This window comes from Populus alba, chromosome 3 (assembly GCF_005239225.2).
Source record: "Populus alba chromosome 3, ASM523922v2, whole genome shotgun sequence".
In the NCBI taxonomy this organism is placed as follows: Eukaryota; Viridiplantae; Streptophyta; class Magnoliopsida; order Malpighiales; family Salicaceae; genus Populus; species Populus alba.
Window position 1 is genome coordinate 13,257,672 of NC_133286.1, and position 12,999 is coordinate 13,270,670.

Sequence of the window (12,999 nt, forward strand, 5' to 3'; positions counted from 1 at the left end):
TGTATAGTCCCTCAAGTGTCATTTTCTCACATATACTTCACACAAAAGAAACAACCATTCACTTCATACCTTGTCATTTCTTCTCTCTCTCTCTCTCTCTCTCTCTCCTCTCAATCTCAAATCTCTGCAACTACTCCCCTCAATTTGATCCAAAGAAAGAAAACCCAAATTAAAATCTCACCTGAAAAATTCTCAACACCTTTTGCTTAGATTGTCCAGAACAAACCCCTATAGCTTCATCTTAATTTCTTGATCCTTAACAAACATACACTTCCCAATTGCACTGTACTTACAAGAAAAACAAGAAGAAGAAAGACAGAGGAGATATTTAGGAGACCTAATTAAGAGGCCTCATTTGGCTGCTTAAAGATGGAGCTATTCCCAGCACAACCAGATTTGTCTCTTCAGATTAGCCCCCCAAACAGCAAACCCACATCAACTTGGAGGAGAACAGAAGAAGAGATGGATTTGGGGTTTTGGACGAGAGCTTTGGACTCGAGAAACTCTATTTCTAATTCAATGGCAAAACCTGATACCTGTTTTGAGCTCTCGTTATCTAATCCAAGGGTTTCAGAGCCTAACTCCAACCATTTCCACAATATCCTCCAAAATTCTAACAACTGTAATGGTAACAATCTCTTCCATTCCTTTCAACAAAACCAATACACACACCACCATCACCAACAAAACCACCTGCATAATCATCATCCAGTGCTCTTTCAACAGCAACAACAACAAGGACTGAGCCAAGAGCTTGGTTTCTTGAGACCCATTAGAGGGATTCCTGTCTACCAAAACCCTCCTTCTCCTTTTCCATTCTCTCAACAAACTTTTGATAATACTTGCTCCCAAGCTTCTTCTCTGGCTGCTAATAACTCTAGTGCCACAAGTATAAGTCCCTATCAGTCTCAAGGGTCGATGAGATCAAGATTCATGTCTAGGTTTCCAGCTAAAAGAAGCATGAGAGCACCAAGGATGCGCTGGACTACCACTCTTCATGCTCGCTTTGTTCACGCTGTTGAGCTATTGGGTGGCCATGAAAGTATGCTTCATTTTGTTTCTTTTTTCTCCTCTGGCTTTCTTCTTTTCTAGATTCTCATTTTTATCGTTTCCGAATTTTTCCCTTCTTCTTTCACCTTTCCTGTTCATTTTTTTTTACCATCTTCAATAACACTAAAAAAAAAAAGGAACTTGGAAAAGAAAATTTTACTCATATTTTCCTTTCCTCTTTCCTTGTTTTTCTCTTTTCTTTGTTGGGGTTTAGGGGCTACACCCAAGTCAGTTCTTGAGCTTATGGATGTGAAAGATCTCACCTTGGCACATGTTAAATCACATTTGCAGGTAATGAAAGCATATCTCAACTGTTTTTCCTTCATGCTTGTAGTGTTCAAACTCCTTTTTGTTAAATAAAAAAAGATATGTTGGAAAAATTGTTCTTTGTTTTCTCTCTAACTTTCTAACTAAAACTTATTAGCTCGAGTTAATAGTGTTAAATTGATGCAGTGTTAATCGTACTTCTAAGCAGAATTTGCCTTTCGATAGCATCCATTAGAGGAAGGGTGTTTTATTACACATGTCACAAATTCCAATGTTTCCCTGCAGAGGGTCTATCAAATCCTTTAAGCACTTATTTTTCTACTAGATCTGATGGTGCTGCTAGCTAATAAACAGCTTTTTGCTTGGAAGAATGAACCAGAGAGAGAGGGGGGGGGTATTATCGATTTCAGGAATCAAGTAAGACAAAGCCCAAGGAATTCAAAACGAGTCATAGCCAAGCCGAGACAAGTTTGCACTCAGTCCATTATGTTTCATTTTAAAAACATTTTCTCTTACATTGGAGAGAAAAAAGGAAAAAAAACCATCATTGTTCAATGATATGTTTCGCAGATGGGTTTATCAACTCTACTTTTTTAACCATGGTGAATCTCATCCATGCATGCCACATCACCTATCTACATACATGGGCTCATCAACCCCACTTTTTTAACCATGCCGAATCTCATTCATGCATGCCACATCTCATATCTACATACATGCATTTGTATGGGCAAACAAATGATTCTGTTCAGAGTTCAATTAATCTCACTTTTTACAGTTTGTACTTGCACTCGAATCAAACCATCTCTTGTGTGTGTGTCCTAAACAGCATATTGGTCTCTTTTTCTCGTTTTATCCTTTTCTGTTTAAAGTTTTCGATATTCTTCTTGCTCTGTTAATCAATGCCCATTTAAGCTTAATTTCGATGCTTCATCACAAAATTAGTCTAATAATATTGTTTCTGAAACTGTAATGGATGCAGATGTATCGAACTGTGAAGACCACTGATAGAGCAGCAGCTCCTTCGGGTTAGTGCTTTTCCCTATATATGCTTTCTTTCATGTCTTTGTTTCATGAAAGTTTTCAGTGATTATATATTCATAGGCAACAATATTATTAATGAGCATTGTGTTAATCAATGTTCCTTAATTGCGTTGGTCTTAATTAATCACTGGCCCCATCCCTCTTCTTCTTTTTTGTTTGTTTAATATCGTGTACGTACAGCGCAATCGGACGTGTTCGATAATGGATCATCTGGAGATACTTCAGAAGATTTGATATTTGACATTGAAAATCCTAGAAGGTCAGAAATGTCAATGCAACAGGGAAGACCAAATGCTCAGCAGGACAAGGACTATCAGGCTCTCTGGAGCAACTCTTCAAGGTACCACTGCTGTACCATGCTTATTAATCTCTTGTCTACCCTTTGATGCCATGGGTTAGTTACAGAATGCATGCTTTAATGGCGAATAAAAGGACGAATTATAATAATAATAATTAAAAAAATAACAAACAAATGGAATTTAGAACAAGCATAAGGAATTTGTGATGTAGTTCCCAGTTTCTAATTTTTTCTTTTCTTTTTTCAGATCGATCTTTAAGGTAATTAACAAAGGCAAGATTTAAACCTGAATTCTTCCCCTCTTACAATTGTTTTAATTGCTAAGGGTATTTCGTAACACCGACTGTCCATTTGCCATTAAGTAATCAACTTGCCGTCTTGGTCAACAGCTATTTGTCTTTCTAGAAGTAAGGAAGGCCCCAGAGCACTTAAATTAAGACAATTATGATTTATAAAGAAAAGTTTGGATTACTTCCATGTTGTAAGGACAAAACAGATGAAAATTGCATGGCTCGTCATACTAGGTATCCCATCTTCCATGTTCTGGTCACTCCTTTCCTTTCCTTTTCTCTCTAGCTAGCTTCTCTGGATCTTCTTAGCCTTGACGCTGTGTTCCTTAATCTAGATTCATTAGGGATGATTAATGTAAAAATGGGATTATGCATGTTAGACACGAGGTTAAAAAATAAAAAGATGACTCAAGTACTGGTTCTACTACCATATCCCGCCTCTCTCTCTGCTCCACATCACAAGATTATATATATCAAATACCGTAACCACATGCAAGAAAACACAAAAAGAGGAAGAAATGATTTCGCTGCGTTGTTCTGTCTGTCCACGACCATCATGAAGACTGGAGCACCATGATGGGGTAATTATACTCTTCCTTGTGGCAGTGGGTGAAAAGGAAGTTAAAGAATCCACCCACTCTCCTGCCATTATTCCAAGACATGAGAATCCCATTTGAGAAATCCACCTAAAAAATGGAGATATCTCTTTCCTTCGGATTTTGTGGGCTCTGATAGAGAGAACTATTAAATGGGGCCTACAGTTAGAATACTTAGTGTGAAAGCTAAACCCTGTGATGGCCCCATTATTGGAAAATCGTGGTGCCAAAGTGATATGCCCTTTGAGACTTCCTTGCTATCTGTTGCTATGTGTCATGGGCTATCACATGGGTGAGCTCAACTTTATCTTCAATCAAGCACAAAGATAAAATGTAAAGCGAAGGGAACTATAAACAAGACAGTAAAAGATTGCTTTCTTTTCTTAGTTTTGCTTTTTATTCTCTGCATGGCTTCCACTGATAGGAAATATTCTCTCAATCTGTTGGTTTTTAGCAGGGAAGCTTGGTTGCATGAGAAATTAAAGGATTCTGGAGGGAACTTACCACCTCTTGAGGTACCAAAATTTCAAATCTTTCTTTCCTATAATGTCCATGAGTTTCAAGATGTTGTATCCAACACATAAATGTTCTGTTGCTGGAACGGGTGAAGAAAAGCAGATTTTTTCTTTTCTCTCTTCCCCATGCCCTACCCTTTGGAAAGATACAAGAAAGGCAAGGCCTTTCCATATTCTTTGCTTAGGTTATCCACTTGTTGAAGAGGAATTAAGTAATTTTAAAAGATTATTTAAGGGATGGAGAATGATTTTTTTCCTTTATCACAGGGAGAATATATATATATATATATATATATATGTAATATGGAAAACTTTTTTTTTCAAAAAAAAAAAAAAAAAAGGAAGGAAGGAAGGGCATTTCCATGCTCATGATTAAACAAAACCCTAAATACACCTTAAACCTGAGCACTCCTTGAATTACCAAACCATTTTGTTGACCTGGATATATATGGTTCAGATCTACACACACACACACAAGAGAGAGAGTAAGTAGGTGGAGTCAAATATATAATTACACAGGTAAGATTATACATTTTCATAAAATAAAGCTAGTGAATAAGTGTACTATTAGGTACGCGTATTGGGAAATGCATAGTGGTCACACTTGGGCAGTCTTTCGAAATGTACTCCTAGCCATACTTCTTTTTCTTTGATAAATATTCTATTATTCCCTGAGTCAAATGTCCTTTGATTCCCACCTTCACACACTTCCCTTGTGCTCCTCTGCTCTATGTGATTTATTGCCCTAGCTACAGCTACCTTTTGTTTTCTTTTTATGGTTTCTCATTTCAATTTTGAACAACTTTTTTGTTCTCTCTTACAGCAGAAGGGCATGGATCCAAAGTGCTTGAGCTATGAGAAAATATCAGATGTAAGCTCCTCGACCGTTTCAGGGACAAGCCCCAAGAAGCCTAATTTGGAGTTCACTTTGGGCAGGCCACATTGAAGTTATCCACTGTGTACCACTCATTTTGAATCATTATTATCTCTGAGGGGATGCTGGTGAAGAGAATCAGGTACCCAGGTGAGAAAATCAGAGCTAAAGAAAAAGAAAAAAAAAGGAAGAAAAAAAGAAAAGAAAAGGAGAGCTAAAGAATGACAAAGAGACAGGAAAGACAGAAAGCAACAAAAGGTGAAGAGTGGAAAAGGCATGTCCTTCATATCAAGCAGTGAAATCCAAATCAACATATTATATTCCTACGTAAATATGAAATCTAATTGATTTTGTATGTTATTGCACTCTCGGAGAAAAAGAGAACGAGAGAGAGAGAGACCTTTAGAGAGAGATAGAGAGAGAGAACTTTACCTATCTCAAAGTATAAAGCGATCCTTGGTAATTGTAATGGAGCACTTTACATTAATATAAAATATTTTCATATTTTTACCAAAGAGTTGGGGCTCTATTTTCATTCCTAGGCATTGTCACATGCTTTATACCGTATGAATAAAGGAAAAGAAAGACTTTGAGAATATAAGCCAGGAAAGCATTCGAATTAAAGGCATGGAAAACTGAAATTGCAATATCTAGAAGAAAAATAATTTCTCCACAACGCCTTTTTATAACCATTTATCAATTATTGGTGGTTGAAATCATTAAAGAAATATATAAATTATATTTTATGACCCCACCTAATAGTTTAAACAACTATGTTAAATTAAATGGTTTTTTAATATGGTATTATAATCTTGTTGACCAAGCGGTCATAAATTTGAATCCCATCACCTCCATTTTATTTGATAAAAAAAATTAAGTATAAGGTAGTGTGTACATGTATAAATTTAAAGTTAAAAGAGTTTTTACTAGAAAAGATGTATTAGAAAATTATATAAATGAGCTCATGCAAGTTTTAAATCCAGATGGCTTATACTTGAAGGGGTGTGTTAGAAAATTATTTAAATCATATTTTAGAATATTATCTAACAATTTAAGCTATTATATCTCGTGTTTGATGTGTATTGGACTAGATAGGATAATTTTTTCTACTTTATGTTTGGTAGACATTAGAATAAAGAAAACAACATACTATAATGTGATAATTTTCTTGTCTTGTCTAATATTTAAAGTATAGATTATAACATATATTTTAACAAACAAAATTATTTTTGTAATCTAATGAATAAATATATATTTTTTTAAAAAAATCATTATTAATATTTATTTAAATATTATCTTATTATAAACAAAATTCACAATTTTTATGTTGATGTTTTTTTGGATAATCATTGAAGTATATTGAAAAGACCATAAAGCTAAAGGCAAAGCCAAAATAAAATACAGAGATATGATAAAAAAGAGATAAAAAGGACTGATCTGCTATAACAAAAACAAAAAGACTATCTAAGATTTCTTATTACACCATAATTTGATGTCATTAGAAGATCTTAAGAGGTTATTTCCTGTATAAGTGAAGTTTGAATCAAGAGTACGCAACCAAATAGCAACTCGATTAATGATGGTGAAGAAACAATCAAACAAGCTTATAGTTCCCTCCTCAAAACAATTTTGTTCCTCAACAACCAAATACCTCAAGTAGTACTATTGGAGATTAGTCTCCAAGCTAACCTTTGTAATTTACCTTGCACCATTCCAGGCCACTGCAGAAGCCACGATTCTAGTGTGCTCGGCAAACAACATTGGATACCCCATTAATCCAAAATTTTCATCCAAACACTTTTAGAAAAGTTATAATGTATAAAAAGGTGTTTTGAAGTTTCCAAATCTAAGCTACAAAAGGCACACGAAGCTTGAGTGGCGAGTAAAACATTTCGATGATAAACCTGAACTTCAGAGGGGCCCTTTACATCCAAACGTTGGCTTAAAAAACTCCATCATTATTAGAAGAGGTATTATCAATTAGGGTGCAAAATGACTCAATTGAGAAGCTTCTATCACAATTACACGGCCATATAATTTGTCATCTTTTCCGTGCCAAATTATCATGGGCTCCAGCATTGAGAGCAAATGATGATATCATTGCTCTTTATAAGATAAGAGGTTCCTACGCCAAACCAAATTTCATCCCAATGATCATTCCCCCCATTAACCTATCTCATTAACCAAACAATTTTGAATAGCAGAAACTTTGTAAAGCCTGGGAAAAATGATACGTAGAGCATTTGATCCTATCCACACATCAAATCAAAAAAGAATGGAGGACCCATCACCAATCATGAATTTAATATTTTGATGTAAAACTAAGATGATAACATTGTTTGGATCAAAGACTGAAAAAATATCTTTCCAAAATAGGGAAATATGACCATTCAATTTTGGGAGTCCATTCTCGAAAGTTAGGGAGTAAAAATGGGATGTTATCTATTTTCATAAGGCATGGCTTGGCGAGTTTAGCCTCCATATCCATTTGAAAAGCATGGATATATTTTTAGACATTAAAGAACCCAACCTAAGGCCTCCTTCTTTTTTAGCTTTCACCACAATATACCATTGCACCTTGCAAATTGTCTTTTGCTTCGCAACCCTAAACCACAAGAATCTTCGTTGAATAGAGCTCAGGATATTACAGACAGCCTTTGGCATAAGAAAAAAAAAAGAGATATAATAAATTGGAATTGAACTCAAGATACTTTTGATTAAACAAATACGCTCTGCTATACTAAGCATACGACCTCTCCACATGCTAAACTTTCTTCTGAATTCTCAATAATAGGAGATAACCTTTTAGGACTGGATCCTAAAAGCATGCCAAGGTAAGAGTAAGGCAAGGAATCAAATCTATAAAAGATCAAAAATGTCATACCAGCACAGGTATCTTCCCCAACATTTATGCTAATTAAAGAGGATTTGTGGAAGTTAATGTGCAAACCTAAACAAATAGCAAAGCACAACATAATTCTTTTAACTGTTTTGACCATGTGAAGCTTAATAGGCATGATCAGAATGTTGTTTACATGTTGCAGATGACTGAGGTAGAAGTTATCTCTAAAAGGGATACATTTGAAAAGATTAGTTATAATTGTTCTCTGAAACAAAACATATAACCCTTCTGCTACAATTACAAAAAGAAAACGGAGAAAGGGGGTCACCTTGGTGAATCCCACAACCCATCAAGAATTTCTTAGAAGGAGATCCATTAATCAACATTGATAATTTTGCGATGGAGATGCAAGTGTTAATCAAATTGATCCATTTTTCAGCAAACCTCATTTGCCTCATAAACTGCTCTAAATAATCATATTGGATATTGTCAAAAGCTTTGTGAAAATCCACCTTAAAGATAAGGCTCGACACCCTGCATTATTTCAAGGAATGAATTGCATCATTAGCAACCAAAAACCCACTAATTATTTGCCTTCTTGCCAAGAAAGCTGTTTGATTCTCACTGATAAGGTCATGCATAATATTTTTCAAATGACAGCTAGAAAAAACATTAGTCATTATCTTGTAAATATCATATATCAAACTAATAGGCCTAAACTCTTTGAAGCCAACCAGGGAAGTTGTCATTGGAATTAAACGAACATAAGCATGATTGACTCCTTTTGAAAGCCTACTTGTTTTGAAAAAATTCTTAGCCAAATCTAACGAATCATCTACAATGAAATCTCAAGCAAGCCTGTAGAATTTGAGATCTAGAATAAATTTAGATAAGATAAAAATTATTTTGTATACGGTCAAAACATATATAACCAACTTTAAAAAAAATTGTAATATCTAATCCATTTTTATCCATCATACTAAATACTCTACTTAACACTCATTATTATCTATTGTTTTTTCAAAACTAATTAGCAAACTGTTTTTTTGTTGGAAATGATTTTTTTTAATTTAAATTGAGAAATTTCGAATCATCATAATCCCAGATCACTCACTCGGAATATTATCCGAGTACGATTATTAGCCATTTGGGAAAATATATTTAAATGAAACAGTATTATCTTTGAACAAATCCATATATTTCAGTACGTACATCTCAGATCAATCAACCGGGCATTGTTAGTTCCCAAAAGTTGCACAAATTGCATCATCCATGGGATTTTTGTTTTCATATTAATTTCCTTTCCACCATGCAACATGCTTTCAGCACATTACATCCCGATTCACCCAGATAATGCCGAAACTCTAAACTTTTTTTTTTTTTTTTTTGTCATTCTAGGAACAAAATTGTTCATGTAATCATTAACTTTATCATTGCACTTTAAATTTAGTATGGTTAAAGCATGGAACTGCCATGCTAATGTAGCTTTACAAAAGAAGATTGCACCTCGCAATTCGTAAATGACGTTTTACCACACAAAGGAAAGCTTCTGTGAAAGTGTTGAAACATTTGTAGTAGTCCTTTGAATATAAATGAACTTTAAGCTCTTTGATGTGTGCAACTTTTGACCGGTTTTATTCTCCACTCGCTAAGCCGAACAAGCCCTTGCACGTGAGATTATATATTTAGAAAATTCGATTTAAATTTTGTTAAATTATACCAACAATAATCTCGATGTACCAATTTTGGATGGTTGTTCACGAAATATTTTTTTAAGTCCTTTTCCTTTTCTTCCTTTTTTCATGACCTAGGATTTTCTTAGGATTGCTTTCTTGCCTTCGGCCTTTTAGTTTCCCATATGCTTTTTAATTTGCGTTGAGTTATCAAAATACACACACACATAGAGATTTTATGGCATTCAAACTTCAAACTATAACTAGTAGCACTCATAAAATAGAGTTTGATGTCATTAATTATTATGTCACATCATCATTCTTTTCCATGTCAACAACTCTAAAAAATCACTAATTTAATTAAGAAATTTTATTCAATTTTATCTCTTTCTTCCTCTTTGTATCTTCCAATTCACTAACAAATCATTAATTTTGTTAAATTTTGCGTTGATATTTGTAAACATTTAGTTTAACAATAAAGGACTTTTTTTAAAAAAAAGTTTTTTTTAATGCAAACACAAAGTAATCTTTTGAGTTTCACAAACAATTTCAACTTAAGAAAGTCTTCTTTTATATTTTATTTGTAAAGGATGTACATCTCTTCAATGTTTTGAGACTATATAAAATTTAAGAATATATTTGTAAATTAATCTTAATCCAGTAATTTATAGATCACTGAACCATATCTTCTAAAACAAGTCTTACTATACAAATTAAATCTTGCTTTTATTGGCAAACACTTTTTTTAACTTTTTTTAATGTGCAAAATAAAGGTTGTCAACAGAATAATTTCTTTTTCTATATAATAGATCTTCTTGTTGGCTAAAGTAATTGTAGATAAAAACTTCTTATAATCTTGTTGTCCTCACTAGTTTAGTCTTGGTAACTTTTATATTAGTAGTCTCTTCATAATCATTACCTAGATTCATGGCTTGATAAACAAGACTACTACTTGATAAAGCAGTAACGCTCTTGTTAGATTTGGGCATGTATTTTTTGAATACATAGTACCTAAAATAAACAAAAGAAGATGACATGCTATCAAATTAACATTTAATAGAATTTATTAAATTCTCAGGAATACACTAAATTGATATGGAAGTGTGCCCTTTATGATCATTAAAAAAAAATACGTCTCAATTAATTTATATAGTGATTCAAGAATATAAACGCAAAATTTATTCAAAGGTGGAAATTACATAGCCAAATTTAGGGGTGTATATGGTTTCTTGGTAGATGCTTAATACTTTAAGAAATTGCACTTTTCAACCACCACATATTTTTCTTTTGCCTTCAGTTTCCGAATAAACTAGCTAAAATACACCAAACATTACAGTTTTGACACATATTTAAGGGATCTTATAAATGGACATGTATGTATACATGGACATGTATGTGTACATGTGTCATAGTTATAAAGAGAAATATCATAGTAACCTATTAAAGCATTATTAACTCTTATTCTTTCGTTAGCTCATCATTACTTTTTTTCCCACCATCTTTTCAGACTAGGAAATTCCTCTCATATCCCTTCGCTGTTATATCAAGGTTCACTCTAAATTCATTTAACCTACTCAACTCGTTCAATTCACAAACCATCTTGGATTTAGGACTAGTTTTTACAACCACAAAACATGACAAATGTCTGTAGAGAAGCTAATTGCCCAATTCCGCGAGGCATAAACTCTAAACTATCATATAGACTATAAACAAGAGAAAAATCAATTTCAAGATGCGTTAGATTAATAATATTTTATGCCTTAAATCTATGTCAAAGCTCAAATCATGAGCAAAAAAAAGAAGAAGAAGGAAGATATAAAGTGAAAATTCAAGAGGCAAAGAGAACATACCCTTTTAGCCTTGTCTCTCCAGATACTATGTCAAAACCCCAAGATCGTATAGAATGGGTTGGAAAGAAAGTATTGTAATTAAATTATAATAAAATCTCAATAACAATAACCACCACAAAAAAAAAAGTGATGAAATTGTAACTAAATCACTCACTCACTTAGAAAACAATTAAATTACCATCAACTATACAACAATTAGCATTAAATACCATAGAAGAAAGGAATTAGTAACCAATTAATTAGCCAAAAAATCAAACCCTAAACTTATTGAACAAGAAATAAAATTTTAGATGGGGAGAGGAGAGTTGTCAACACTGGATTTGTGAGGGGGTTATCGGAGAAGAAGAATAAATGTTAAAACCCTAAGCTAAATTGAAGAAGAGAAAAACAGGGATATTACATAACAACTAGGTTTTAATTCATTTTAAAATCACAACTGGAAATTCCATCAATAAGTATGTCGGCAATTGGACATGTCAATAATACCAATGGAATTGTCAACAAAATATTTTTATTTGTTTTTTTTTATTCCATCACCTTTTCCATTGGAATTTACTATGGAAATTTTTTTATGCAAATTTCATTAGTAAACAACAATGAAGTATTTTCCGTCAGCATTTCCGTCAGTTTTTTTATTTTAGTTTCTATAGTGTAAGTCATCCGGCTTTTGTGTCCAAACACTTTCAAGTTCAAACTAAGTTATGATGAAACTGAATCATCACTAGTTTTTTGGCTAGTAATTTAGAAAAATGCCTCTTGATCAAACTGTTTTGAGACAGAGCTATCTATGACATTCTTTAAAGGACCAATGTTTAATTCCATCTCAACATTCTCAAGCAGGACTGCTGATTGTTTGACACTGCATGTAGACTGTATTCTTGATGATTGTTCGATCACTGAGTTGGCAAGTTATGGCTGAAAATGTTGAGAACAATAATGTCGAAGAAATTGCCTCAACACTAGACGTCCTTGATGAGCGGAGATTTCAAGATAATGATTGAAATAGTTGTGAGCAAAAAGTCTAGAGATTGAATAGAGCAGGCAAGAACATGGAGTCTTTGTGTACAGCTAGATTCCTACCAAAATTTTGTTCTCTAGCCAGATGTTTCATTCTATAAGTGCAGAATTTTATGCTTTTTGGCACATATTAAGCCAAACAATGGACAGTTTGTGAAAAAGTTTCAAGCCCTACACGAAGGCATTAAATCACCGGGTAACACTAATGGGTCCAACTGTTTGTTGTCCAATCTCGAATCACCGCTTGCACAACTGCTGAAGCACCTATTTTTTAATTAATTATACAGTTTCAAGAAATAATCACAGTACTTTACATGTTGTTGATTTGTGGTGTCCAGGCAAAGAAACGCGTTCTTTATCTCTCCTCTTCTTCTTTCATTCAGAAAAAGAACCAAAACTGAATTCTACTCTCACAGTAAAGTTGCATAATAGTTAGTGATTCTAATACCGAGTCTTCTGTTTTCGAAACTAGCTTGCTAGGAGTTTATATATATAATAAACTTTTCATTTTCTCTCTAGAAAATGGCACGTCTCAATTTTTCTCGTAAAAGTTTGATTAATTTGTATCAATCAACTTCCTTTTTTTTATTATAATGTCAATTTTTCCCACCTTCTGTTTTTATTTGTAGTAGTGATATATTCCTTAACTAAACGGCTCCAAATAAATTTCTACGAGGTTACTA

At 33.5% G+C, this 12,999-nt stretch overlaps 1 protein-coding gene across 7 annotated transcripts; it reads left to right on the top strand.

Annotated features, from left to right (window-relative positions):
* On the top strand, positions 1-5,449 carry LOC118051932 (probable transcription factor KAN2). 7 transcript variants are annotated; one of them, XM_073408325.1, is made up of 7 exons: positions 1-1,042; positions 1,265-1,341; positions 2,300-2,345; positions 2,542-2,701; positions 2,907-2,919; positions 4,000-4,060; positions 4,887-5,449. In XM_073408325.1, the coding sequence occupies exons 1-6, from the start codon at positions 370-372 to the stop codon at positions 4,018-4,020; spliced, it is 990 nt and encodes a 329-aa protein (XP_073264426.1). In that variant the 5' UTR covers positions 1-369; the 3' UTR covers positions 4,021-4,060; positions 4,887-5,449. The 7 variants fall into 7 exon arrangements, with proteins under 7 accessions (XP_073264426.1, XP_073264425.1, XP_034918612.1 ...); XM_073408324.1 differs by having other exon boundaries at positions 2-1,042; positions 4,884-5,449; XM_035062719.2 differs by lacking the exon at positions 2,907-2,919 and having other exon boundaries at positions 4-1,042; positions 4,003-4,060.
* The last annotated feature ends 7,550 nt before the right edge of the window (positions 5,450-12,999 follow it).

Coding starts and splice junctions, on each gene's coding strand:
- LOC118051932 (XM_035062716.2), top strand. CDS start 370: ATGGAGCTATTCCCAGCACAACCAGATTTGTCTCTTCAGATTAGCCCC. Junction 2,702..3,999: donor CTCTGGAGCAACTCTTCAAG/GTACCACTGCTG, acceptor GTTGGTTTTTAG/CAGGGAAGCTTGGTTGCATG. Junction 4,061..4,883: donor GGAACTTACCACCTCTTGAG/GTACCAAAATTT, acceptor TCTCTCTTACAG/CAGAAGGGCATGGATCCAAA.